We start from the raw sequence: 27,433 nt of genomic DNA, 5'->3' as shown, positions 1-27,433 counted from the left end.
TGCGCTATGCATTCAATCTATATATTTTTCTGAATAATTACCTTACAGTTCTTAAAAGCTGATGTGTACCTTGCATATGGTGTGGGCACTACATATATTTTTGCTTTATTATAAGTGTAATATAGTCTTCATTATACAGTGTAATATGATACCTTCACCTGTTCTCTATTTTCCCTTGAATTTTAAATTGCTGTATTTGCTATGCCCAATGTTTTATAAAATGGCTATGTTAAATATTCCCTCTATTCTCAGCTTTACAATGGCAGGCTTTTCTATGCAACAAATTAAATGCAGCATTCACAGTACAAAACTTATGGGACATTACTCAGGTCTCAAACTAAGGTTATATATTCAGTACGATTAACTGTTTAAACAGTCGATCTAACAAGGAAAAGAATGAAGTCCTCTCCATGCTTTTGATCACTTGAAATATAGATGGGTTCAAACAAAAGATATTTAAATATAGATGTAAATATCAGGAAATGTAAGCTGAAATTCTGTTCTCTCATCTTCATCATCTCTATCTATCTATCTACTGTATATTCTATTGAAGAGTATAAGAGAAAACAACTAAATTGGTTATGCCATTCCAATACTTTTGAAGGGGACAAGGCCTTTACAAGGTTTATTTACAAGGCCTTCTAATTCATCTGAGGTATTAAGTGTGGTTTTAGTCAGTGCTCTGTACAGAACACTAAAATTCTTCTACACTAGCTTTAACCTGCACACATCTTTAGTTTAGACCAGTTGAACTGGAGTTCATATGTCATCAGAGACTGACATTACTACTATTTCTAATCCTTGAGATCCAACTAACTATAAATACTTGAAAAAATATCAGATTTCTGGCTCTTAGGTGATTTTTATACAGGTAATTGGCTGACATTAGGACCAGTCACTTAAAGGAAGTGCTTCTAATCTCAGCTGTTTAACTGTACAAAAGACACCTGTCCAAGAAAGCAATCAATCAGATTCCAAACTCTCTACCATGGCCAAGACCAAAAACATGGCCAAAGATGTCAGGGACAAGATTGTAGACCTACACAAGGCTGGAATGGGCTACAAAACCATCGCCAAACAGCTTGGTAAGAAGATGACAACAGTTAGTGAAATTATTTGCAAATGGAAGAAGCACAAATTAACTTTCAATCTTCCCCGGTCTGAGGCTCCATGCAAGATCTTACCTCATGGAGTTTCAATGATTATGAGAACAGTGAGGAATCAGCCCAGAATTATACATGTATGGGAGGATCTTGTCAATGATCTCAAAGTAGCTGGGACCATAGTCACCAAGAAATTGGTAACACAACACAGTGAAGGACTGAAATCCTGCAGAGCCCGCAAGGTCCCCCAGCTCAAGAAAGCACATGTAAAGGCTTGTCTGAAGTTTGCCAATGAACATCTGAATGATTCATAAAACTGGGTGAAAGTGTTGTGATCAGTTGAGACTAAAGTCTAGCTTTTTGGCATCAACTCAACTTGCTGTGCTTGGAGGAGGAGGAATGCTCGTTATGACCCCAAGAATACCATCCCCACCACCAAACATGGAGGTGGAAACATTTTGCTTTGGGGTGTTTTTCTGCTGAGGGGACAGGCCAACTTCATTACATCAAGAGTGGATGTTGTGGAGGTTTTGGATGGGCTTTCCAGCATAACAATGATGCAAAACACACGGCTAATGCAACAAAAGAGACTGGGGACTGAGAACGGACTGCAAAACACCAGAGCAGTTAATGCAGACACTTCTCTGGCAGACGAGCTGAACAGCCAAGACGAGCTCTGGCAGACGAGCCTAGTTTCGAGGCTGCAGCTAACAGCACTAACAGAAAACACGTTCACGATCTTGGAGCATGACGTGAGGAAGGCGTTCAGGAGAGTAAACACCAGGAAATCAGCAGGACCAGAGGGCATCACAAGTTGGGTCTTGAATGCCTGCACCAACCAGCTAGCACCAGTGTTCACAGTGATATTCAACCTCTCCCATGTGTAATATCCACGTGCTTCAAACAATCCATCATTGTTTCTGTCCCGAAGAAACCCCAGCCCGCCTGCCTTAATGACTATCGCCCTGTAGCCCTGACCTGTGTCTTGATGAATTGCTTCGAAAGACTAGTCAGAGACTTCATTCCTTCTTCACTGTCTAGGCCATCTTCAGTTTGTGTACCGTCTCAAACACTCCACGGACACCATCACATACCTTTACCACACTGCCCTGAGCCACCTGGACAGCAGAAATGGCAATTATATGAAAATGCTGTTTGTCAACTATTTAACTATTCAAGCATTTAACTGCATAATTCCCTCCACACCACAACCCCAGGGTAGTGTACTGAGCCCCCTGCTGTGCTCTCTGCACACTCATGACTGTGTGGCCACTTCCAGCTACACCAACATCAAGTTGTGGTGGGCCTCATCTCCAAACAATGATGAGACAGCATACCTACAGGAGATTAAAAGCCTAGAGACATGGTGCCAGACGAACAATCTCCTTCTCACTGTCAGCAAGGAGCTGACAGTGGACTTCAGTACGAAGCAGGAGGGGAACTACCAACCACTCACGATCAACAGGACCCCAGTGGAGAGAGTGGACAGTTTCTGGTACCTAGGTGTTCAAATCTCGTAGGAGCTGTCATGGTCCTGTCACATCAACACTAACACTGTGGTAAATAAGGCTTGGCAGCGTCTTCTCCACCTCAGACGCTTTTGCACAGTATACATTGCACACTTCACTTTAATATTACTTTGCATACTGTCATGTATAGAAATATATATCTGCCCTGTATATATCTAAATTGTAAATATAACACTCATCCACATTCCATCCTTTCACTGCTTATTGTACAGATATGTTTTTATTTTTTATTTTATTTATTTTTATATTTTTGTATTACGTTTCAATTGTATCTCTCTTTTGCACCCATTTTACTATCTTGTTCCTTATACTTAAATTTAACTTCATAAGGATCAGTCATAAAACACATTTCATTACATGTCATACTGTGTACACTCTTCTTTTGGGCCTTCTCCCTCAACATCCACTTGGAGCTACCCCTTCCCCAGAGAAGCATTTTATGTCAGTATTTTGTATCACCCATTTCAGCCATTAGGAGAGCCAGTGTTCCTACATCTGCAACATAACCTGAACAGGCCAGATGGTACATGGTACTGACTGTTACTATCTTTGTTTCACTTGTGTTCATGTTTTGCATTTTCTATCTTTTATTTTGCTCATTAATATGCCATTTGGAGACAAAGTTTGTGACATTTCTTGGTTTGGTGGTACCATTTTAGCTCTGCGTGCTATTTCTGGAAGTTGGCTGATTATTCTTAGAGACTTGTTCCATTTCTAGGGGAATTATGCCTTTTTTTGCCATTTGGAAACATTTTATCTCTGAGTAACCTTACACAGAATTTTAGTGATTGAAGGTAACTCCTCTAAATGTTTATGCCTCTGGACAAGCACTCAGGAATGGGATTTAAGATTACCATTTGCTTTTATGTTATAAATGTCTGTGTAAAAAAATCGTGTGCGTGTGTGTGTCTATATATGTCTATATATATGTTTATATATAAATTTTAATTCATATATTGTTTATAGGTAATTGTCTAGGCCTTCTACTATAAAATTCCACTTCTTTTTTAATTATCCTGCAAATAAATCTTACTTTATTTCTGTTGCTTGTACATGCACCATACATGTGTACATAAAAAAATACACCATGTAAAATAAATATTTATTCAAATACAACAAAATATATACGTTATGTACAAAAAACATAAAAGACTCCTGATACCTTGGCAAACCAGTTTGTCTTTCTTACCCTCTCTTCCTGACCTCAGTAGCATTTTCTATGATTGCTTTAAACACTAGCCAAAGCAGCTTTTCCATTTTACTGTATATCGTCCTTCTGGAAGTTTCCAAGGTATTTGAAGTGTCTGGCAGCACCAGCGTTGGCTTTAAATGCATATGTTTTTAAAACAACCATAAATTAAATGGTTCCCACCTGATCTACACATTTTTGCACCAGGTCAGTGTTCAAAGTGTCATTAATTGAACCTGTCATTGGGTGGTGAATATTTTCAAAACAAAAGACAACATTTAAAAAAAAGAAGTAGGTCTTCAACCAGAATAAGCGTACGTGTCAGGCTTACCAGATTTTTTAAATGTTCCCATCAAAAAACTGGCATTATCAGTCAGAGATCATAGAGGATCAAAAAGAACTGAAAAAGAAATAAAATAAAAAGAACTGGAGTTTGTCAGAGAGCTGACATTTATATTTACTGCATGTGTCAAATGCCCTTATCCAGTGCAACTTACAACAGTGCTTTGAAGTTTCTATAAAATTGATATATCAATGTTGGTTAATTAGATCACAGACTAAGAATACCATCAGTGTAAAAACTGTTGCTAGATAATATAGCAAAAATGCATAGACATTTTTTCTACCTTAAGGAGAGTGAGAGAGATGCTGTTTGTAGAGAAAACACTGAGAGGGAATTCATATGTCTAACTGAAAAAGATGTAACAATCTACATAAACTTATAGTAGTCAATCTACATAAACTACATAAAAATATCTATCTACATTTTGTGTCTTACTGTTAAACATTTTTGCCTCTATTTCCTGCGGAGTATACCTTAAATATATCTTAGTAAGCTCTGCCCACAATTTATACCTGAGAGGAAACCATGACTACTCTTGATTAGACATCTGTGAGAACTAATTAACATAGACCTAATTAATTAATTAGCACAGTCACCTTCAAACAACACTACAGAATCATAAGTACTAAAAGCATAAGGTTCTGCTTCCTGCTTCTGTTATCTGCCATTATAGATAGGGAAAAGAGACTCTTTTTTTCTCATACTGGTAATGTTAATGAGGAAAAGTGAAAAATTTGTACCTTTGCGAAATATGGATAATGTGTTAAATGTCACACAAGTGTTCAAGATGGCGCCGCAGATGACCGCCTCGGCACGACTCTCTCTCTAGTACTTTCACTAGTGATAACTTACACTAGAGAAGAACTGCTTAACATCGGGCAGTTCACTCCAGACAACTTTTCACCAGTTTTCCCAAACCCAGACAGTTTTTTGGAAATCTTAGTTGGAGGAGCAGCTGCGCTCTATGGTACATGGAGGAGACGCCGGCGAGGGAAGCGCACCGGTGCGCTAGTGAAGCTGTGACAGAGGGGATTTATAACTGCGCTCCCATCGATTCTACATGGCACACCTCCGCTCACTGCCGAACAAAATGGACGAACTGTTTCTTCTCAATGGAACAAACAAGGACTTTTCATGCTCCGCTGTTCTCTGTTTTACTGAAACTTGGCTCAGTCACTCAATCCCGGACAGTGGATTACTTCTCTCGGGCTTCCACTTACACCGAGCGGATCGTGTAACGGTGCTATCGGGTAAAATGAAAGGCGGCGAAATCTGTTTCTACATTAACGAACGTTGGTGTACAGATGTCACAGTGCTGAATAAATACTGCAGCCCAAACCTGGAATCAGTGTTCGTTAACTGTAAACCGTTTTATTCACCGTGGGAATTCTCATTCATTCTGATCGGAGTTTACATCCCACCGCAGGCCAACGTGATTGATGCACTGCAAAACCTTCTGCAAATACAGTAACAACAAGCCATGGTTCACAGCCAAACTGAAAAAACTTCAACAAGCCAAGGAAGATGCTTAGAGTTTGCCTACCGTGCAAACACATCAGTGGGTGATGCAGTCAACATTGGACTGCACTACATTCTGCAACACCTGGACTGCCCAGGGACATATGCCCGGATTTTGTTTGTTGACTTCAGTTCGGCTTTTAATACAATAATTCCGGAAATTCTCCACTCCAAACTCCTAAGGCTCACTATACCCCCTTCCATCTGTCAGTGGATCACCAGCTTCCTGACAGGCAGGAAACAACAGGTGAGACTGGGTGTCACCTCCAGCATTCGGACAGCCAGCACTGGCGCTCCACAGGGATGTGTCCTCTCCCCACTTCTATTCTCCCTCTATACTAAATGACTGCACTTCAAGTGACCAAACTGTTAAACTCCTGAAATTTGCAGATGATACTACGCTCATCGGTCTCATCCAAGATGGCCATGAGTCTGCATACCGGCAGGAGGTAAAGCGGCTGGTGCTATGGTGCAGTCAGAACAGTCTGGAGATAAACACCCTCAAAACTGTGGAGATGATAGTGGACTTTAGGAAAGACCCCTCAACACTACTCCCCCTCACAATATCCAACAGCCCGGTGTCATCTGTGGAGGCCTTCAAGTTTCTGGGCACTACCATTTCCCAAGACCTGAAATGGGAGTGCAATATGAACTCTATCATCAAAAAGGCCCAGCAGAGGATGTACTTTTTAAGTCAATTAAGGAAGTACAGTCTGCCACAGGAGCTGTTGGTGCTGTTCTACACTGCAGTCATTGAATCTGTCCTGTGCACATCCATCACCATCTGGTTTGGTGCAGCAACAAAATAGATTGCAACAGATTGCAACGCACGGTAAAAACAGCAGAAAAATAATTGGCGCCCCCCTGCCCACTCTCCAGGACTTGTACGACACAAGAACCAGAAACCGGGCGGGAAAAATCACCACTGACCCTTCACACTCTGGACACAACCTCTTTCAGCTCCTCCCTTCTGGCAGGCGCTACAGAACTTTGCTTACTAAAACTGCCAGACACAGGAACAGTTTCTTTCCCCAGGCAATCACCCTAATCAACAACTCACCATAATTATATTCACTGCTTCTTATCATAAGTGCTGCATTATCAGAACTGTCAGTCATCACATCATCTGTATATTACACACTACTTCTGCTGTATATTGTACAAAAAGCATAATATTGCACAATATTGTTATTTGCACTCCTACACTTTATGTACATAACTGATCAGTCATATTCTATATTCATATTTAATACTCATTCTGTCTATATTGTATCTCATCGTCTGCATTGTCTTGTATAGTTTATATAGTATAGTGTTATTTATGTCTGTACTTTTGAGAGTCACAAACAGCTGGAACCAAATTCCTTGTGTGTGTCAACACACTTGGCCAATAAATCTGATTCTGATTCTGATCATGTATGTGCAGAATTTATGTAAATTAAATGTGTGTGAGCAACCACTGAATGCTGAAGATTTGTGTCTTAGTCACAGTTTCTTCAGGAACTGCACATTCTAGTTACTCTTGCAGACCATTTTTATTGTCTACTGTCTACTTCTTTCACATTTTTCTTGTTTTTCTCCTTTTCTCATACAGTGGAAGGAGGCCAAGCCAGAGGAACTGATGGACTCTAAGCTGCGATGTGTCTTTGAAATTCCAAACGAGAATGAGAAAACGGTATCAATGCTTTTAAAACCACTAACTCAAAAACCAAAAACGTATGATCCCTCTGATCAAGATACTATGGAAATGTTTGTGTCAACGTGAAAACAAATGTTGTACACTCACTTTCCATTTTATTATTAACACATGTACAACTATACACTGTGTGCACAATTATTAAGCAAGTTGTATTTTTGAGGATTACTTTTGTTATTATACAACTACAGTGTTCTTGGTCAATCCAAAATGTTAACAAACCCTCAATCCTGAACATTTAAGTAGTAAAAGTGAAGTTTTGGGTTTCTTAGGAGAATATTTATATGCACACCGTTATTAGGCAACTATCACTGAAATTAAAAAAAAAAACCCTCAGTGACCAAAATAGCCACCCTTCTTTTCGATAACAGTCACAAACCTTCCATTCACGGAGTCAGTCAGTTTCTTGATCTGATCAGAATCAACTTTTTGTGCAGCCGCAACCACAGCCTCCCAGACACTGTTCAGAGAGGTGTACTGTTTACTTTCACTGTAAATTTCCTGCTTAAGAAGGGCCCTAAAGTTCTCAATAGGGTTTAGGTCAGGTGAAGAAGGAGGCCATGTCATTAGTTTTCCATCTTTAAGGCCTTTACTGGCCAGCTACGCAGTGGAGTACTTTGATGCATGTGATGTAGCGTTGTCTTGCATAAAAATCAAAGTCTTCTTGAAAGATGAAGACTTTTTCCTGTACCACTGCTTGAAGAAAATGTATTCTAAAAATTGATTGGCTGTAGGTCGGGAGGCACGGTGGCTTAGTGGTTAGCATGTTTGCCTCACACCTCCAGGGTTGGGGGTTCGTTTCCCGCCTCCGCCTTGTGTGTGGAATTTGCATGTTCTCCCCGTGCCTTGGGGGTTTCCTCCGGGTGCTCCGGTTTCCTCCCCCGGTCCAAAGACATGCATGGTAGGTTGATTAGCATCTCTGGAAAATTGTCCGTAGTGTGTGTGTGTGCCCTGCGATGGGTTGGCACTCCATCCAGGGTGTATCCTGCCTTGATGCCCGATGATGCCTGAGATAGGCACAGGCTCCCCGTGACCCGATATAGTTCGGATAAGCGGTAGAAAATGAGTGAGTGAGAGTGAGAGTGGCTGTAGGTCTGAGAGTTGATTTTGAGTCCATTTTCAACCCGAAAAGGTCCAACTAGCTCATCTTTAATAATATCTGCCCATACCAGTACCCCACCTCCACCTTGCTGCCTTCTGAGTTGAAGTGGAGCTCTGTGTCCGTTAGTGATCCAACCTCGGGCCAAGCCATCTGGTCCGTCAAGGGTCACACTCATCTCATGATTCCACAAAACCTTTGAAAAATCTGTGTTCAGATATTTCTTGGCCCATTCTTAACGTTTCAACTTATGTGGCTTGTTCAGAGGTGGTCGGGTTTCAGCCTTTCTTACCTTGGCCATGTCTCTGAGAATTGAACACCTCATACTTCTTGACACTCCAGGTAGGTTGCAGTTGTGGAATATGGCAGCACTGGAGGATAATGGGATAATGTTTGATTCTTCTCAAATCTTTGGCAGTTAATTTGCATCTTTTCTTCTCGACACATTCCTTGTGCAGTCAGTTAAATCTCTTTTTTGGCCCATGTTTCCTGAGGAGAAGATTATGCCTAATAATTACGCACACCTTGATATAGGGTGTTGATCTCCTTAGGCCACACCCTCCCTCGTTACACAAATACACATCACCTGATATGCATTAAATCCAATAAGCATTCAAGTTTATATAGCTTGGAGTTGGAAATTATGGATAAAATGATGATATGGTCAAAATAATCACTTGCCTAATAATTGTGCACACAGTGTACATTCATGGAGTTAACAAATCAGCCAATTATATGGTAGCAGCACAATGCAAAAATCATGCATATACAGGTCAAGAGCTTCTGGTAATGTTTACATCAAACAACAGAAGGGATTAAAAATGTGGTGATGGTGATCTCTGTGACTGTAGCTGTGGAATAGTTGTAGGCTGGTATCAGTATAATCACTGATCTGATATTACATATACCACTGATTTTACAGTATAAACCACTGATTTTCACAAGCAACAAAGAATGACATTCCATCTGAGCTGACATTCCATCTCAGCTCAGAACAAGAATCTAAGGATAGACTTTGCCCATGATGGCCCCAGATCAGTCAAGCATATGCCCATTGTAGCCTCAGATGTCTGTTCTTGAGTGGAACCTGATGTCTTCTGCTGTTGTAGTTCATCCACCTAAAGTTTTGATGTTTTGTGCATGCTGATATAACTTAATTATGGTGGTAAAGAATGATGACATGAGTAATATATCCTTTCTGACAGCTTAAACAAACCTAAAGGTTTTCCTTGGGCCTGTCTTTATTAAAATGGTACTTCCTCCCTCAAAACTCATTATGATTTCTCATTATGATTTTTGATGTGATTGCTGTGTTCATCGCTATTATGATTTTTTTTTTTTTTGCGCTACTGACACGATTGGCTGATTAGATACCTGCATGAAAGTGAACAGTGAGTGTGTATTTTGCATTTCTGTGAAGTGTGTATGTTTGTACTTTCTCCTTTTAGATGATCAGATTTAATCTCATGAGTTTACTCTCTGTGTGTGTGTGTGTGTGTGTGTGTGTGCGTGCGTGTGTGCGCAAACTGTTCATAGCATGATATGGACACAAGTAAGATGATTTCCTCTAGTTTTTTTAAATCGGATTCATCCACATTGTCCATGAAGTTGGGGTCCAGTTTAGATGATGGAGATGTGAAGAGGATTATGGAAGAGTGCAGAAGACTTCAGGTGGAGGTGCAACGACTAAGAGAAGAAAACAAACAGATCAGGGTAATTTTTTTGTTTCATAGACTAGCTGGCAGATAGCTTGAAATATGACATAATACTGTATGTGTGACAAGATGAAGGATCGAGTGTTAAATACTATGGAAAAGTACATCACAGTCCCTATTTCTTATACTTAGCAGGAAGATGACTGTCTGCGGATGAGGAAGAACACAGTGATGGCAGCTCAGCATTCCACACCTTCATCTGTCACTGTGAAGGACGAGGGCTTGAGCATCAGGGTCATCGCTATAATTGTGCTATTCTTTGTCATTGGCGTCACTGTAGGGAAGTTGCTCCTGTAAAGATAATGGAGAGTTTCGTGACAGCATGCAATGTGAATGAAACAAACCTAACAAACGTATTTTGATGCTGAATATTCAGTTGCAATGCCATATCATTTTTGGATAGTGCTGGGTCACTGAATTATGTAAAATGAAAATAAACATTATTCCACCTTGTGTGCAAAATATTAGGGGAATACATAAACCAAGCACTGTCCCTATAGTGACAAAATGACATCATTCAGGCCATTCACTGAACTATTTTAGAAACACTAGTGCTCAAATATTCATACAAAGCTGTTATCTTATATACTGTCATCTTAATTTCAGAGTTCAACTAAGGTCAGTTAAAGATTATGACTGTTTTGTTTAGACAGAGTGCAGAAGCTTATTACATTTACTTATATTTACACTAAAAGCTCTTTCAAATAATGACCATACAAATGATTATTTATTAAATGTATATGTGCGTGCACACACAATGAATATTAAAAGTCTACACACTCCTTTTAAAATGAAAGTTGTTTGTTTTGGAAAAATGAAATGAAGCCTGGTATTTATAGCACAGACAAGTGAAGAATAGACAGTCAGAAAATATCAGTACTATATATACTAATTATATTTCTGCAGCTCCTTTAATGATAACATAGGTCTCTTGGCAGCTTACCAGTTCTTGGTGATGTTGCTGTTGTGTTTATGTTTTCTGTTTGTTGATGATTTGTTTTTGCTGTGTTTCATTAAATATCTTATGTTTTGGAAATTAATTATACTCCTCTAATATTTTATACCTTACCATAATTTGTGCATCATCTTCAGCAGTCAGACGAGACCAAAAAGATAAGAAAATACTGCAGACAGATGTTTATTGGGTCAGTCGGAACAATTTTATTGGTGACATCTGTATAATAATTACTTTTGACCATGACACTGAATGTGATTGGTTAATTCTGTACAAAGCCACATCCATAATTATACAAGGGTGTGCAGACTTATGCAACCAGATAATAGGAATATTGCTTTTGCTTAAATGTATGCATTGTAATGACTGTGTAGACTTTTTATATCCATTGTCTATAATCCATGGTGTGTCTATGAACTCAAACCTTGCATCCAAAGTTATTTAATTAAGCCAGAGAGGAGTAAGGCATAGGGCTGATGTCAGAGAAATGCTTCCAGTGTTGATCTTGAGCTTGGGGCAGATAAACTTTCCTATAGTGTTGGTTTCAATATTTCTTTATCTTTTTTCTTTTAACGGTTGATAGTGTCTGATAGTGTGTCTAATTGTGTGTCAACTAGGGCATAAACCTTTTTGTTTTAATTTTTTTTTAGATATTTATATTTTTTGTTTGTTTGCATATTATATTATGTATTTACTACAGGTCCCTTGTCTAAGCATGACAAAGCTGTAGTTTTCTTAAAAGTGGTGTGGTTGGCAATTCCCTTAGAGATGCTCATGAGAAATAAACTTGCCGGTCCAACACTATGTGCAAACTTAACAAACTGAAAAAACCCTATAGGTTTATGCTATAGCTTTGACAACCACTACACTACCCAGTGGCATTTCCTGTATCCAGTACTGCTCATGTACAGTCAATTCCATAAATGTTTCGAAATTGAGGGAGATGTTATTTTAGCTGTCTACCGCAGTATATTGTAGTTGTTAACTAATTAACATTAGTTCAAAATGTAGACTTTCTGTTTTAAGGGCATTTTCAACCATATGGATGAAAAGAACCCATGGACATCACCAAATACTGGGTTTCTTCCCTGGTGATTCTCTGCCAGGCCTTTATCGAAGCTTAATTCTGTTACTATTACTTCTTCTGCCATTTCTTTTCAGTTGTTTAATTAAAAAATAAAATGCCTGCTTAATTGGATTCAGGTCAGTCACTGTCCAATGACTTGATGCAGCCGACTGAATCAGAACAGATAATATAGTCCTATAGACTTCTATAGACAGAATTCATCTTGCAGCAGTTACATCATCAACAAATAGAATGAATCCGTTCTATGAATGAGTTCTATTGGCAGACATACAGACCAAGGGGAGGTGGTATGCTCTGGATTATGACCCATTCCCTTTCTTCTACATACCTGTCTTTCCTTATAATTCTGGAACAAATTGAACTTTGTTTTATCTGATGTTGTTCTAGAACTGTAAACTTTGTGGTAAAGTTTGTTGAAACCTGATCATCCTTTTCAAACACCCTATTATTTCTTTAGTCCCCTTTAATACCCTCTTGTTACTACCACCTCTCTTCTTGGAAGGATTTCTTTTAGATTGTAGAGGTCAGGGCTCTATGTGACCCACATGAGTTCCTCTACTCCACTCTTAGCAAACTGTATTTATGGACCTCCCTCTTTTACACAGGGGCATTTATCATGCGGGAAGTAGTTTCAAGCCAATGGAATAGGACCCCTTCCCTTTCAGTGAAGGAAAATTGTAATGCTTCTGCATACAAAGCACACCCTTTACAATTCTGTGCTTCCAATTTTGTGGCACCAGTTTCTGAAAGGCAGAAATATGTGTGTAAATTTCATGTGTCTCCAAACTTTGGGAGAGTTATGAAGGGATTATTCTTTACAATGGAAAGTAACCTACTGCAATATTCCACAGTTGTTTTCCATGTTTTTTTAGGCCATTGGTTACCTTTCGCCAGTACATATTTTCTTTCTAGGAATCTATCAAATATTTGATTTGGCCACACCTGATATTTTGTTTGTACATCATAAAGAGAGTTAACAGCATAAAACTTTACAAACACAAATGCCACACACCTCTAGACCTTTAATCTGCTAACTTCTATGCAGTTATAATGTGTAAGGTTCACCTGGCCATGAAACATGAGCAAATTATTGTCCCTTAAAAAAGAATATATAAAAAGAACTGTAATCCTTACATTTTCATTCTGTTTGCATTCATATGCATATCTACGGTATGATGTGGTAGACTACTAAATAACAATATCTTTGAAAATGTCCAAATGTTTATGGACCTGTCTGGTTTTTTTTAAGCCAAAAGGTATTAAGACAATTGCATGGCTCAGAATTAATCTTATAGTGTTTCTGTTGTATGTTATACACTGTTTATTCTGCTGCATTAGGCTGTAAAGTTGCTGTACTATTGAAAGACCTCTGATTTGACTTTTTTCTTGTTTTTTGAGATCCTTTCATTTAAGCTATGAATAAAGACTTTTATTGCACAGCACTGTTTCTGTAAAAGGAATGCACTAAATATAAAGAATATTTTCTCAGTATCTGTCCATGAAACAGTCTTTTCTGCCATTTATTCAGTGTTTGAACCATGAATGATGGCATCTAAGAACTCCTCTTATGCACACTTAGACTCCTCAAACTCCATTTTTGTATGCTGTGTTATCATTGAACAGCTTTTTTTTAATGTGTGTTGGGGCTCTTTCAATATTTCATTACATGTATTTATATAATCTGAAAAGTTTTTGAAAGTAGTTCCTTTTATAAGACATCTACCAGGAACATAAATTTTAATGAATTTATCTGCATTTTGCTTTCAGGCTTTGTGAGATTATTTAGTCCAACATGTATTTAGTACAACATACATTTGTTGTCTTCTTGTGCCACAAACCATTTCATATCATGAGGAGATAAGTTAACAGTTTTGTATGAAAAAATAAATACTAATATTCATAGTGAAAAGTCTATTATGGTGTAAAAAATATTTCCCAACTTGTTGGGCTATATAGCATTGAAGAATTAAATAAAGTCCTAAGTTTCACATGGTTTAAAGTGTTCCCTATATCTAATGTCACTTTTTAAAATGTACTATATTGCCAGGATTATACATATTTAAAAATTTAATATTTATTGGTGATAAAAGCAAGGACATACTGTGTTGTTAAGTAGATAGCTCACTATATCTTATTGTTCAGTAGTAGCCTCAGGATTTTACACAGTAAAATATACACTGAACAAAATTATAAACACAACACTGTACATTTTAGAGAGGCCTTTTATTGTGGCCAGCCTAACTCACACCTGTGCAATAATCATGCTGTCTAATCAGCATCTTGATTTGCTACACCTGTGAGGTGGATGGATTATCTGGGCAAAGGAGAAGTGCTCACTAACACAGATTTAGACAGATTTGTGAACAATATGAGAGAGAAATATACCTTTTGTGTATGTAGAAAAAGCATTAAATCTTTGAGTTCAGCTCATGAAAAATGCGGGCAAAAACAAAGTGTTGCGTTTATATTCCTGAGGATATTGCACAGGTTATGCATAAAATGAAAGGGTGGGCATGTGGTAGCCTATTCATTGGGCTACCAAACGGAAGGTTGTGAGTTCAATCCACCAGGCTACCACTGTTGGGACCCTGAGCAAGGCCCTTAACCCTCAATTGCTCAGTTGTATAAAAATGAGATCATGTAAGTCACTCTGGATAAGGGCGTCTGCAAAACTGGGAAATGTGATAAATGTATGATCCAATGCACATTCTGGAGATTCTGATGTTTCCTGGAGGCAAATCAGTTTCTCTCTGGACCAACATGCTCTTGAATGTGGTATAAGTGCCTTCCTTTTGTTCCTGTGCCCCACTCTTTCTGCCATATCTTATTTATTTCTCTATAATCCTTCTTACTTCCTTTTTACTTTAGGATAAATGAACGTCAATATGTGATTGTTTCAAAGCCTGCTTGGTCATAATGTCTGCCTCCTCATTTCCTTTCACCCCTATATGTGATGAGCCCCACAGGAAGTTCACGCTAAGTCTTTACCTACTAGATCTAAAGAGAATCATCAGTGCTTCATCAATCAAGTCTTGTCTTGCTGTAGTTGTTCCATTTGACAGGCTACTTAACTCAGACAGTGCAGCTGTACAGATTGCTGACCTATTAGGCTGTACTTTCTCTATCCTCTGAAGTGCAAGCCCTATGGCTGATATCTCAGTTGAAAAGACAGAAAGGTTATCTGAAGTTCTTTTTAACATTTTTACTTTAGCTTGTGGGATATAGAATAATGCTGCTGTATATCCGGTGTCTGGATCCTTTGATACATCTATATATTTTGGACTGCTTTGTAATATGTGTAGTCAATGTATGGTAACACTGATTCACTGATTATCATGTTCTGTTATTTATTCTGTTTTTCATTATGTAGCTGAGTATCCAATAGAGGCATAGGGTAGAGCCAGGGAGGAATTGATACATCAATCATGTGTTTTTCTATAATTTTTATGTTCTTTTATAGTATTCTGTGTGCCAGACTAGGGAGAAAGAACAAGAGGCCCTTGTTCTAGCATTTAACATTGTACATGCTAGAAAGTTGGGAACTTTAGTGGAGTATGTGTGCATGTGCTCTATAAGAAATGAAAATGAAATGTGGCCTTGTTGAGGTGATAATTCAAAGGGATCTTCGGTAACCAGAGAGGTGACAGCATTCTACATATACCTCTCCATGTGTCTGTCCTCTTTTCCACAATGCCCCTTAAATTCACCTCACCATACCATTTTATAGCTTTGTTTTCCTTTCCTTACTAAGCCTTTCACATGGTTTATAAAGATTAATTAGAGATATACTTCCTAATATTTATAACTATAATTGGGCGGACAAGCTTCGTTCAATGTGACAAACTTGTTTGGTTTGACCTATGTTTCTGTCAAACACAAAACACTAAACATCTGATCAGTAATCATTTCATTAGCCATAAGAGTTTTAGATGTAACAGTCCTAGCTTCAGCAGATGCTTCACTGAGAAGAGAAAACCTGTTAGACATGTGAAGTGGAGAGGAGTTGGGCTCCCGTGGGCAAGCCTTAGCATTAGCGTTGGCTTCGCGACTATGCTGCTGAGTCATCACCCATTCGCCCTGCTGTGAGGGCTCTAATGCTAGAGATGGATGGTTACTAACTTTGCCTAAGGCATCCAGATTTCCCCCTACAGAAACTACACTACTATTGCTATCTCTCTCTAGGGTATGAATGTGCACCTCTAAAGCTAAGATCTTCTCCATCAGAGAGCTAACTAAAATACACTTATCACAAGTAAAATTAAAGCCAAAGACAGAGGAAGAATAAATGAATGATTACATTCCTTTGACTTGAATCAGATCGAAATATTAATAAGATCTGAAGAGCCACTTCCAACTTTCATGGGTATTTAAACCAAACACACGTTACTGTTAGTGTGAAGTATTATTCCTTAGTTTTTATTACAAGCGGTTTGTTTACTTAGCAGTAAACAAACCGCTTGTTATAAACATATATAATTGTTAAATAATTACAATTAATTACAAATAATATGTTATATAAATAATTGTTCAGACTGTGTTTCAACCTATGCTTTCTTTATGACAACGATTTTTGCCATACAGTTTATTGGATTATCGAAATACACACTGAATTCACACTGAAGATTCACATGTTTAAATTTGCCACATTTTACGCCGGATGCCCTTCCTAACATAACCCTCTCTATTTATCTGGGTTTGGGACTTGCACAGAAATCACTGGCTTGCAAGCACTCTGGCTAGGTTACCTTTTAATAGTGTCAATGTTACATAAACATTCAGCTGTCGTTAAGGTCAAGGGTCAAGATTCATGTGACCTGGAGATGATTGTCAGCAAATACACGGCTCAGAATTTACTCTTTATTGATAACTGGAATGTTTTCTGGGAGCGTCCTGAAAAGCGACCACGGCTATTCCGTGCTGATGGCCTTCACCCCAGCAGAGTTGGAGCAGAAATCCTCTCGGACAACATCTCCAGGGCGCTGCACACCTTCTGACTGGTAAACTACGATTTAAATCTAGATTTCAATGGCCATCCTTCACCTCATCATCACATTGATACAAATGCACACATAGCTTATCCTATAGAAACTGTGTCTGTTCCCCGCATAGTGAGATCAAAAAGTAAATGCATGAGAAGTTCTCTAAATAATCTTACTGTAATTAGACCAGACAAATGCCAAAGAAACAAACAAAAACAGCTCCTAAAGTTTGGGCTTCTGAACATTAGATCACTTGCACCCAAAGCACTTATTGTAAATGAAATCATCTCAGAAAATAGTCTTACTGCACTCTGCCTTACTGAAATTTGGATTAAACCAAATGATTACATTGGTCTAAATGAGTCTACCCTGACAGGATATATCTACAGTATAAGCATGAGCCTTCTCAGAATCTTTAGTGATTTCCTTACTGTTACTCAAAGAACACGGAATAGATTTAATTATTTTGAAGAGCTTGTTCTTAATGTTACACACTCGCACATGCACATTGCTATAGTGAACGTGTATAAACACCCAGTGCCCTACACTGATTTTCTTAGAGAATTTGCAGATTTTCTTTCAGACCTATTGGTTCGTTTTGATAAAGCATTAATTGTAGGAGACTTTAACATTCACATTGACGATACAAACGATGCTTTAGGACATTTATGGACCTACTCAACTCATTTGGGCTTAAACAAAACATGACTAGAGCAACTCATCATCTTAATCATACACTAGATTTAATAATATCACACAGAATAGATGTCACTGATATAGATATCATACCTCAAAGTGATGACGTCACAGACCATTACCTCATAATGTACACACTACCTGTAGAAAAGACTATCTGTGTCTCCACGTTGGGGGGCACGGTGGCTTAGTGGTTAGCACATTCGCCTCACACCCCCAGGGTTGGGGCTTCGATTCCCGCCTCCGCCTTGTGTGTGGAGTTTTCATGTTCTCCCTGTGCCTCAGGGGTTTCCTCCGGGTAGACTGGTTTCCTCCCCTGGTCCAAAGACATGCATGGTAGGTTGATTGACCGTGTGTGATTGCGTGAGTGAATGAGAGTGTGTGAGACAAAACACCTGCACCATGGTATAATAGTCATACTCACACCCTCAAGAGAGAAACCTGTAACCTTGAGCGAAAGTGTATAAAAACTAAATTAGATGTTTTTAGAATTGCGTATAAGGACAGTATGTCCAGCTATAGACAGGCTCTAAAAACTGCTAGGGCTGAGCACCTGAAACTCATAGAAAATAACCAGTACAATCCCAGGTTTTTATTTAGCACAGTGGCTAGATTAACAAAAAAACAAAAATCCAAACACACTATTCCATCACAGTTCAGTAGTAATGACTTTATGAGATTTTTCACTGATAAAATTGAAAGCACCAGGAACAAAATAGTTGATGTTCAACATATGAGAGCACTTTGTGACCCAGTCTGACCTAAAGCTCTACACTCACAACTACAGTGCTTTACAAGTACAGGACAGGAAGAGTTAGATAAGCTTATTACTACAGCTAAATCACCAACTTGTTCACTTGTACCATTCCAACTAAATTACTGAAAGAAGTGTAACATAAAGACGGTGAGCCTCTTTATATTATTTATATTCAAGTTGGCAGTTATTAAGCCACTCATTAAGAAACAGAATTTAGATCCTAATGAACTATCAAATTACAGACCAATTTCATATCTGCTGTTTATGTCTAAAATACTAGAAAAGGTTGTGTCTGTTCAACTGAGTTCTTTCTTACAGGAGAACAATATCTTTGAAGAATTTCAGTCAGGTTTCAGGCCCCATCATAGCACAGAAACTGCACTTGTGAAAGTTACAAATTACTTGTTTTTAGCTTCGGACTAAGACTGTATGTCCCTATTAGTTCTACTTGACCTTAGGGCTGCATTTGAAACTATAGATCACAACATTCTCCTAGATCGCTTACAAAATTACACAGGTATTCATGGACAGGCTTTAAGTTGGTTTAGATCCTACTTGTCTGACCGATACCTTTTTGTAGAATTAAATGGTGAATCCTCCAGTTTATTGCCAGTTAATTATGGGGTCCCTCAAGGATCAGTCCTAGGACTTCCACTTACAGTTTCCACTGTTGTGCTGACGATACACAGTTATATATCTCACCAAAACCAGATGAAATAGCTAAATTGTCCAAAGTAACTGAGTGTGTTAGAGAGAAAAAAGATTGGATGAGCTGTAATTTTCTGTTGTTAAACTCTGATAAGACAGAAATACTACTTATCGGTCCAAAAGCCAGTACACAGAAACTCTCACAATTCAACTTCCATTTAGAGGGATGTTCTGTTACTAGTAGCATGACAGTGAAAGACCAGGGTGTTATATTAGACAGCAACCTGTCTTTTGAAAATGCTATCGCCCATACTACAAAAACAGCCTTCTTCCACCTTTAGAAATATTGCCAAGCTGAGAAACATCCTGTCTGTATCTGATGCTGAGAAGCTAGTTCATGCATTCATGACCTCTAGACTGGGCTATTGTAATGCATTACTAGGCGGTTCTCTAATTGTTCCATGTCAACCTCCCAGTGAAACTTCTGATGTTTAATATGAACCTGATGTTGAAAATATTGAGGTGACAGACAATGTAATGACTGAAACTTACAAGAGTACTACCTTTCAGAATAGTGCACCAACTGATATTGAAACTCAGCCAGAGATTGTACCTCCTGAAATATGTAGATCAAAAAGGGAAAGGAAGCCTAATTTACAAGTGATACCTTGGGGGTGCCATATATTGAAGCTGTTGCATCTAAGCAATTTGCGGGAATGTAGCAGCTACAGATGATAGTGGCTATAACCATTTACATGCTTGGTGGTGCAATTCAGATGCATTGTGTATTACCCAGATGTTTACCAGTCATGTATAACTACGTTTGGAAAAAGATAAGCTCCATTTAGATAGTCCCAGTGCTTTGTTATATTGCCAGGGGGGATGTAGGGATGTCTAAAACTATACTTAGAACTGGTATAATTGCTTTTTTTTATTGAATGTTTATTTTACATTTAACTACATGTACCAGCATTCTTTGTTTTTATGTTATGCATGTTGTTACTGCACGAAATATTGTTTGAACATTCAGTATTCACATACAGTATGTGTCGGTCGGTTGGTCTGGTCGGTCGGCACTGTTTCTGTTACTGTTTACTGTTTATTATCTCTTGTGTATTGCATTTTTTGTACTTTTTGTATTGTCTTGTAACTTTGTGTCTGCACTGTCTTTTGTCCTGCACTGTCTTGTTTGTCTTGTCCTGCACTGTTTGCACCAGGTTGCACAGTTGCACTTTATGTGGCTAAGAATACTTACAAGTCTTTAGCCCTGTCTTTGTTTTTATGTAGCATCATGATCCTGGAGAAACGTTGTCTCATTTCACTGTGTACTGCAACAGCTATATATGGTTGAAATGACAATAAAAGCTTCTTGACTTGACTTGTTGTGCCAACACATGACATTTTTATTTCTTTTTTTACAATAATTTTTTACATTTGTTGTATTTATGTTGGTCAATCAGCATTTAGTTACTTCCTACTTACAAGTAAACATTATGTTACGTGAAAAGGACTACGGTGGAAGAGGAATGCACATGACGATTGGTATGTTGTGGAAGTTTTGAGAAAATAGCACACAAGTAGGCACAGGAGGACAACATGGACTTGCACAACAGGACTCAACAGTATTCGTTAGCAAGAGAGAGGAAGGGCCCTGATAATTTGTTGCATTAAGTTTTTAGAAACATGATTCAAATACAGAAACTGAAGAAAGAAATACATCGTTAGTCATTGGCTACATTACTAAGCCTGATCATCTCTGGATCAGGATAACATTACAAGGTCTGCCTAAGCTGATTTTTAGCCTTGAGCCTAGCTATCTCATCTCTGATTCACTCTGATGCTCTAATATTTTACACAAACTGTCTCTGGTAACAACAATTTCTAGTCAGAAGCAACGTCTATTCATGCATACAGAAGGTCAGACCTTGACAAACAACCTAAGGTGTGAGCAGCACAGGTGTTTGATCCTGTTGAAAGTAAGTGACACTTTTGGAGAATTAATTATTTGTTGTACAGGGCATAAATTGATAGACGGAACTTTTTGTCACCCATTATGTTTGTTACAGGGTGCATTTTTCTTTATGTTATTATTTTGGATCCATATAAAAACATTCATCTGCAAATGGTAGCACCTAACTGAAGACTGGTATCCAAGCAATGACATTATAAGGATTACAACTACATCAAGACTATTAGAGATTCTTCTAGATGGCTTGAGAAATGCTTGAGAAAAGGATGGAAATCATTGCGAGTTTTATGATCGTGTGCGTGAAGTCGACATGGATTTGAGGTTTGCCCGTGTTTCCACCCAGCTGCAAGTCATTATTGTCAGGATGGTGAGCATAAGGACCCAAACAGAGATTGTAGCAATAGGTTTGAGAGAGTCTTTAATAAGGTCTAAAACCTACCAGTAACAGGAGTAATCACAGGTCAGAATCAAAATGCAGTTAATGAGTACAAAACACAGTCTCTGGAACAGGTAATAACAGGGCAGTGAATAACAGGGAAGAAGGTGTACAGGAAATCCTGTATAATTCAATAATCAGAGCAGAAAGGCAAACAGGAGCAGAGTCAGAGCATTCCAGAGTTCAATAACAGTGTCAGAAACAGTCCAATACCTGAAATACCGAGTAATGCAGAGCAGGCAGGACCAGAGAGGAGGAACAGGCAAACCAAGAAGGAGAATCACATATAACAGGCAGGGTCGTCAACAGGCAGGCAAAGTAGGAGAAGCAAAGATGGGATGACTATCAGGAGTGTAAACAAGCTGAGTAAACCATTTGGTGAAGAACAATGTGTTGGCAGCATGCTTATATAGCACAGGCCAGTAAAATGACCGATACCTAAAAAGTGAAACTCAAAGATGTTTGCCGACCTGTACATAATGTCATAGAAACCAGAAATGCACATCGCGAACCAGGAAATGCGGTGGAGTGCCGTGACAGTTCTTGTGGTCTGTGCCATGTGTGAACTGGCCATCATGTTGACATTTTCCTTTGGACGGGACACAAGTGAACTTCATTTTAAACTTATTCATATTGAATTATCCTTGATTTCTCAGTTTGTTTGAATGTGCACCTACGATTGGGCCCCAACAGCTAGCTAAAAGAAGGTGGAACAGTAACTAAGCGACTTGATCGAACTGATGTATTGGTCTTACTGTAGGTTTTATACTTTAGAGTGTGCAATTTGATTCTATAGGTTTTTGGTGTTCCATATTCTGCCCAACATATTCTTCCTGAGATAAGTGTGAGGAGTGCATATTGGTGAGCTTTTTACAAACACTTTTTTTTACCTCAGGATCAGTGGTCAATATGGCTTTGACTATTTCTAGTGCTTGCCTTTTAAGATTTTCCATAAATCCCTGTATTTTCTCCCAATATTCCTGGTTGTTCCCTACAGTACTTAGATTGTCAGAGAACAGGGTGTCTTCACCAAGTGCAGGGATAACATAAAAAGAGGTTTAATTAACAAACAATAATTAAATAACAAAGGCTACAAATAGTAGGAACATGGGAACACAAAACACAGAAACAAAAAACAACTCTGTCTGTTTACACATTGTTTTTTGTCTCGCACTGTTGCACTAGGTTGCACCCGTTGCACATCATGTGGCTAGGACTTAAGTCCTTAGCTCTGTGTTGTTTTATGTAGCTTTATGTCATTTTATGTAGCACCATGGTCCTGGAAAAATGTTGTTTCCCTTTTTTCAATTTAGCTGGCCTCTGTTTCTTTTGCAACCATGACCATGAGCACAAGCCAGCTTAGGTTTTCAAACACCTCCCATGTTACTGGCAGATTTAGGTCACATTTCTTTTTTGGCTAGGTAAGCAGTCAATTTGTCTTTGTCATCTTCTTTTAAAACCTTTGTTCATTGTTTGCCCCAACAAATAACACTGGGTATTTATAAGGCATTTATTTGGCATCTGCCACAATTTCTATGTGAATTGGCAGACAGGTGAAGAGAGACAGGTGAATATAAGACCATGTCTCTTAAGCTTTTTATGGTCTTGCTTTGAAAAGACCCAAAACAATCCATTCAGTTTACAAGAATGGTAGAGAGGGATCGCAATTTAAATATACACATACACACACAAGCTCACACAGCTCTCTCAGCACTCAGCTCTTCCTTGCAGTTTTTATTTTCTTTCTCACCACTATTGATCACAGAAACACACACAACACTGATGAGTCTCAATCACCACAGGTGTGTGATCCTTGCCATGCTTCAGCCATCTCACTCCTCATAAATTGGTGCTCAACCACAACTCCGCTTCCACACTTTCCTACCCTGAGAACAGCAGGGCAATACTGCATTATTTGTGGAAGTGGGGTGTGGTTGATCGCAGGTAGTGAACTTTTTCGAGTGTGTCTCAAAAGCGTGGGACTGGCCCAACACCCAGTAGGCAGTCTGTTTGTTGCTGCTACTGTCAGGGGAGCACTGCCTTGTGGCTTAATAGCTGCCAGTTGTGAAGTCAACCTTAAGAAGCAGTTCATCTTCTCCCCGACTTCTGAATGAGCCAGTGAAAGGGTCCTGAGTCACCACCCACTGTCACTAGAAAAGGCAGCCCAGCGTTATCTTCTCCTTCCCCCTTTCTCTTTTCTTCTTTCTCTTTCTTCTTTCTCTCACGCTTCCTCTCTTCCCTCTCACCTTCCCCCATCCCAAATAGGTAAATTGCCCAGAAACCAGTGTTCTGAACCCAAGCTTTTCCTCCCCCTCTGGGCTTGGGCCTGTATGTTGGCCTTGTGTGGAATTTGGGGATTTCCAAGAACAATGGCCTGTGATGGAGGTGGAAATGTTGGTCTGAATCCCTGTTGCTTCAAAAGCAGTCTAAATTGAGCTGAAGCATACCGTAAAATAATAAATGTCCAATATGCTGGTGGATTCAGTATGCAAACAAACCTCATTTCATCAGTAATTGGTTCAAGGATAGACATCAGGAAATTTAGTTAAGGTAAAGTGTGTACATGAGGATGTCTATATATGTTGATGCCCATCATTATTAAATTCCAGGGAAAAAACATAGTGTGGATGGGACAGTTAGTCCTTGCCTCACACATCCTATGAGCTAAGGCAAATAAGGCAGGGCATGACAGGTTTACCACCACAACCTCCTCAAACTGTGGAGAGAGATGGACCCTGTGGTTGTGGTTGAGCTGGGACTGAAGGTAAAACTAAATTTGGTGGCTAATCCACCCATACCCTGTCTCCTATCTCTAAACTATATGCCTGAATAACAACACTGTTTTGAATTAGTTTAAGCAAATCAATGGATACACCCCTACAATTAAAATTACAATTAAACTTACTGGACCAAAATACTACACATTTTGATAATCTCAAATTGTTACACTCAACAATGTCATAATTCACTTAAATCTTAAATAGATCCAGCATGAATTGTATAATAAATTCCCATCCAAATACTCTACAAGTCACCCAAACAACACATTTACAACTTTTTCAATTAACAAAATTTATTTGTTAAAAGTGTGTAGGATCCATGTACAGATTTATGGACAAAGATCAACAGCAAACAAATTCAACTAATGTAATGGCAAGCAACAGTAGGAAAATAATCAAACACCAGTAGGACAAAATGCATTGGCAAACAAATCCGAGAAAAATCATCAAACAAGGAAAAGCGGTAAAAGATACAAAATGAGAGTACTCATAAGAAAAATGTATTCATATGGCTTTATACATACACCAAGAAACAATACTGCACTGTCTGTAAAAACCGGGAGTAACTTTGACCCGATAGTTATATCTCCTCAAAAATCTTTAAATTGTACAGTCATTTCTACAGATCTAAATTTTCTAAAAGTAGATGAAAAGTAGATAAAATTTCCAAGTAGATTACTGTAAACAAAGATGCGATAACCATATAACAATCAAAGATCTGGATGCAAAGATCCCAGATTTATAGAAAACAGAAGGCAGTCTGTAATTACTCTTAGAAACTCAGACTATAAACTGCTTACCTATATGTTTACTATTCGTCTTCAAACACGGATTTCAAACCTTATGACAGAAACACAATCTGGCTTCTTAAAACAAAAGATCAATGCATTATAAAATAAGGCTAGTTAAGGAAACCTACAATAATTAAAATTTTGGTCAATGTTCAATCTCAATTAACTGTTAAAAAGATTCAGATATTTTCAAATGATTTAGGGTTAATATTAAGCTTTAATAAATTATACTGGATGGAAAAAAACGTATTTTATTTTTCCGACATTTGAAAACTCTGACCTCTCATCTTATTAAGGGCTTTGGAAAAACATTTTAAGTCATTTTTGAATATTTTCAAAAATGACTTAAAATGTTTTTCCAGTAGTGGGGTAGTAGTGGGGGGATTTAAAGAATCTACATTTAAGGATGAAATGTTTTGCTAAAATAACAATATCATTCATAGATATACACTAGATGTCGCATTGAGGTCATAAAAATGCGTCAAAACCGCCGCTTTGTACGGTGTTCCTTTACCTCAAATGCATGGACGATGCCGGACTTTTGTGCTGCATTTGGTTGTTCAAATGAACGAAATCTAAAAACCAAACAGCAAGGGATTACGGTTCACAAGTGAGAATGTGTTTTATGATATTGAATGTTAGGAAATTTTATTTCTTGTTCCGTTGGTTTGTTTCAGTCCTTGGTTAACGACCACAGCTAATCCATGCTAGTTACCCATTAGTTTTTGACAGTTAGGAAAACAGACAATGTTTGTAGATTCTGAAGCTCTTAATAAGGACATTAAAAATTGACCCATGCTTTTTTGCTTAAAGGTGAAAAGACCCAACTTTATGTTTGTTCTGTAAGATTCCCTTATCTGTCAAACATATTTTATTAGATTGTCCTGGACTTAACACAAGCAGAATGCTCTTTTATCAAGTTACTTCACTTAAGGACATTTAATGACATTATGTCTGAAAAGGTTTTGGATTTTTTTTATCGTATGTTAATAAAAAAATGTATAATATGACGCTGTTTATATTTGTTTTGTTTTTATTGTATTTATATGATATTTGTGTTTTTGTAATTGAATTTTTGCCATGACAATAACTTTTGATTGCTGACATGGTATTAAATAAAATAATCAGAATCTGAATCTGTTTGTAGATTCCCAAGTGATAAACAGAGACGTCAGTCATGGAGACGTCAGTCAAGTTGAGGGACACTAAACACTTTTTTTTAATGGTTAACTCAGTTGGCAGTCCTGGAAGGATGTCACCAGTTAGGTTGGCAGTTCAGCCACAAAGTCAAACTTTGTGGGGTTTTTTTTTTTTGGTTTATGTGACTTTAGTACATACTTATTTAATGTTACAAAAATATTGCAGGAAAAGAATAAGTAAAAGATTGAACAGTCTTTGGCACCTCAACTATCTAACTTTCACATTATGGTCTCAAATTTGTGATTTGCTTCCACCTGCAAATTGCTTTGTGTATCATATTTAATAAACCAATACAATTTAAATGTTTAAATGAACATGTATAGTCACACCATTGTAGCAGTGTTGCATGCAGTAGGTTAAGGTAAGTAGTGATTGTTCATTTGAAGTTTACTCAAGTGGAAGAACGTAACTAATAAACTTACACCTACTAGCACTATGCATTATATTGTGAAAAAGTAGATTACCTTAATATCAAAACCTTAAATTTTCCCTGTACTTAATGATAAATAGATGTCTAACCTTTGGAACGACCAAAAAAAAACTAGAAATCGCATTCATGACGATTTACGGTGATTTTATTTCTTTGCCTACATTGACGCTAATGCATTAAGAGGAGGGGGTCCCCTGTACCAAGATGGCGGCTCAGTTGACGCATTCGTTCCAATGTACTGCCGTATACAAGGCGACATCTAGTGTATATATCTATGAATATTATTAAGCAAAACAGAGCAGTCTTTGGGTATTCCAAATAAGACATGATGTAAAAAAAAAAAAACTATCAGCAACCACCTTTTTTTCTATCAACAGTTCTATAACATTCCACTTCCGTCGCATTTCTTCAACGTCATCACCACTACGCTAAATGTTTTCTGTTCCCTGATAATGAACTTTTGCTTGCAAGAGCGAGAGAATAAACACAACGAGACGGTAGAGAAGTTTTTCT

General features: G+C 38.2%; 1 protein-coding gene across 2 annotated transcripts in view; it reads left to right on the top strand.

Moving 5' to 3' along the window:
• The window catches only part of vapb (VAMP (vesicle-associated membrane protein)-associated protein B and C), a 29,469-nt gene extending 15,857 nt beyond the window's left edge, over positions 1 to 13,612 (top strand). Inside the window, exons 4-6 of one of the 2 annotated variants that reach the window (XM_060868482.1) lie at positions 7,277 to 7,357; positions 10,014 to 10,190; positions 10,328 to 13,612. In XM_060868482.1, the coding sequence (XP_060724465.1) occupies positions 7,277 to 7,357; positions 10,014 to 10,190; positions 10,328 to 10,489 (420 nt within the window). In that variant the 3' untranslated portion in view covers positions 10,490 to 13,612. Of the gene's footprint in view, positions 1 to 7,276; positions 7,358 to 10,013; positions 10,191 to 10,324 lie in introns of both variants that reach the window. The other variant, XM_060868481.1, reaches the window with a different exon arrangement.
• The last annotated feature ends 13,821 nt before the right edge of the window (positions 13,613 to 27,433 follow it).

The sequence above is a fragment of the Tachysurus vachellii genome, chromosome 4 (assembly GCF_030014155.1).
Source record: "Tachysurus vachellii isolate PV-2020 chromosome 4, HZAU_Pvac_v1, whole genome shotgun sequence".
NCBI classification, from domain to species: domain Eukaryota; kingdom Metazoa; phylum Chordata; class Actinopteri; order Siluriformes; family Bagridae; genus Tachysurus; species Tachysurus vachellii.
The sequence above is the reverse complement of the archived record's forward strand: the minus strand, read 5'-3'. Positions and strand labels throughout refer to the sequence as shown.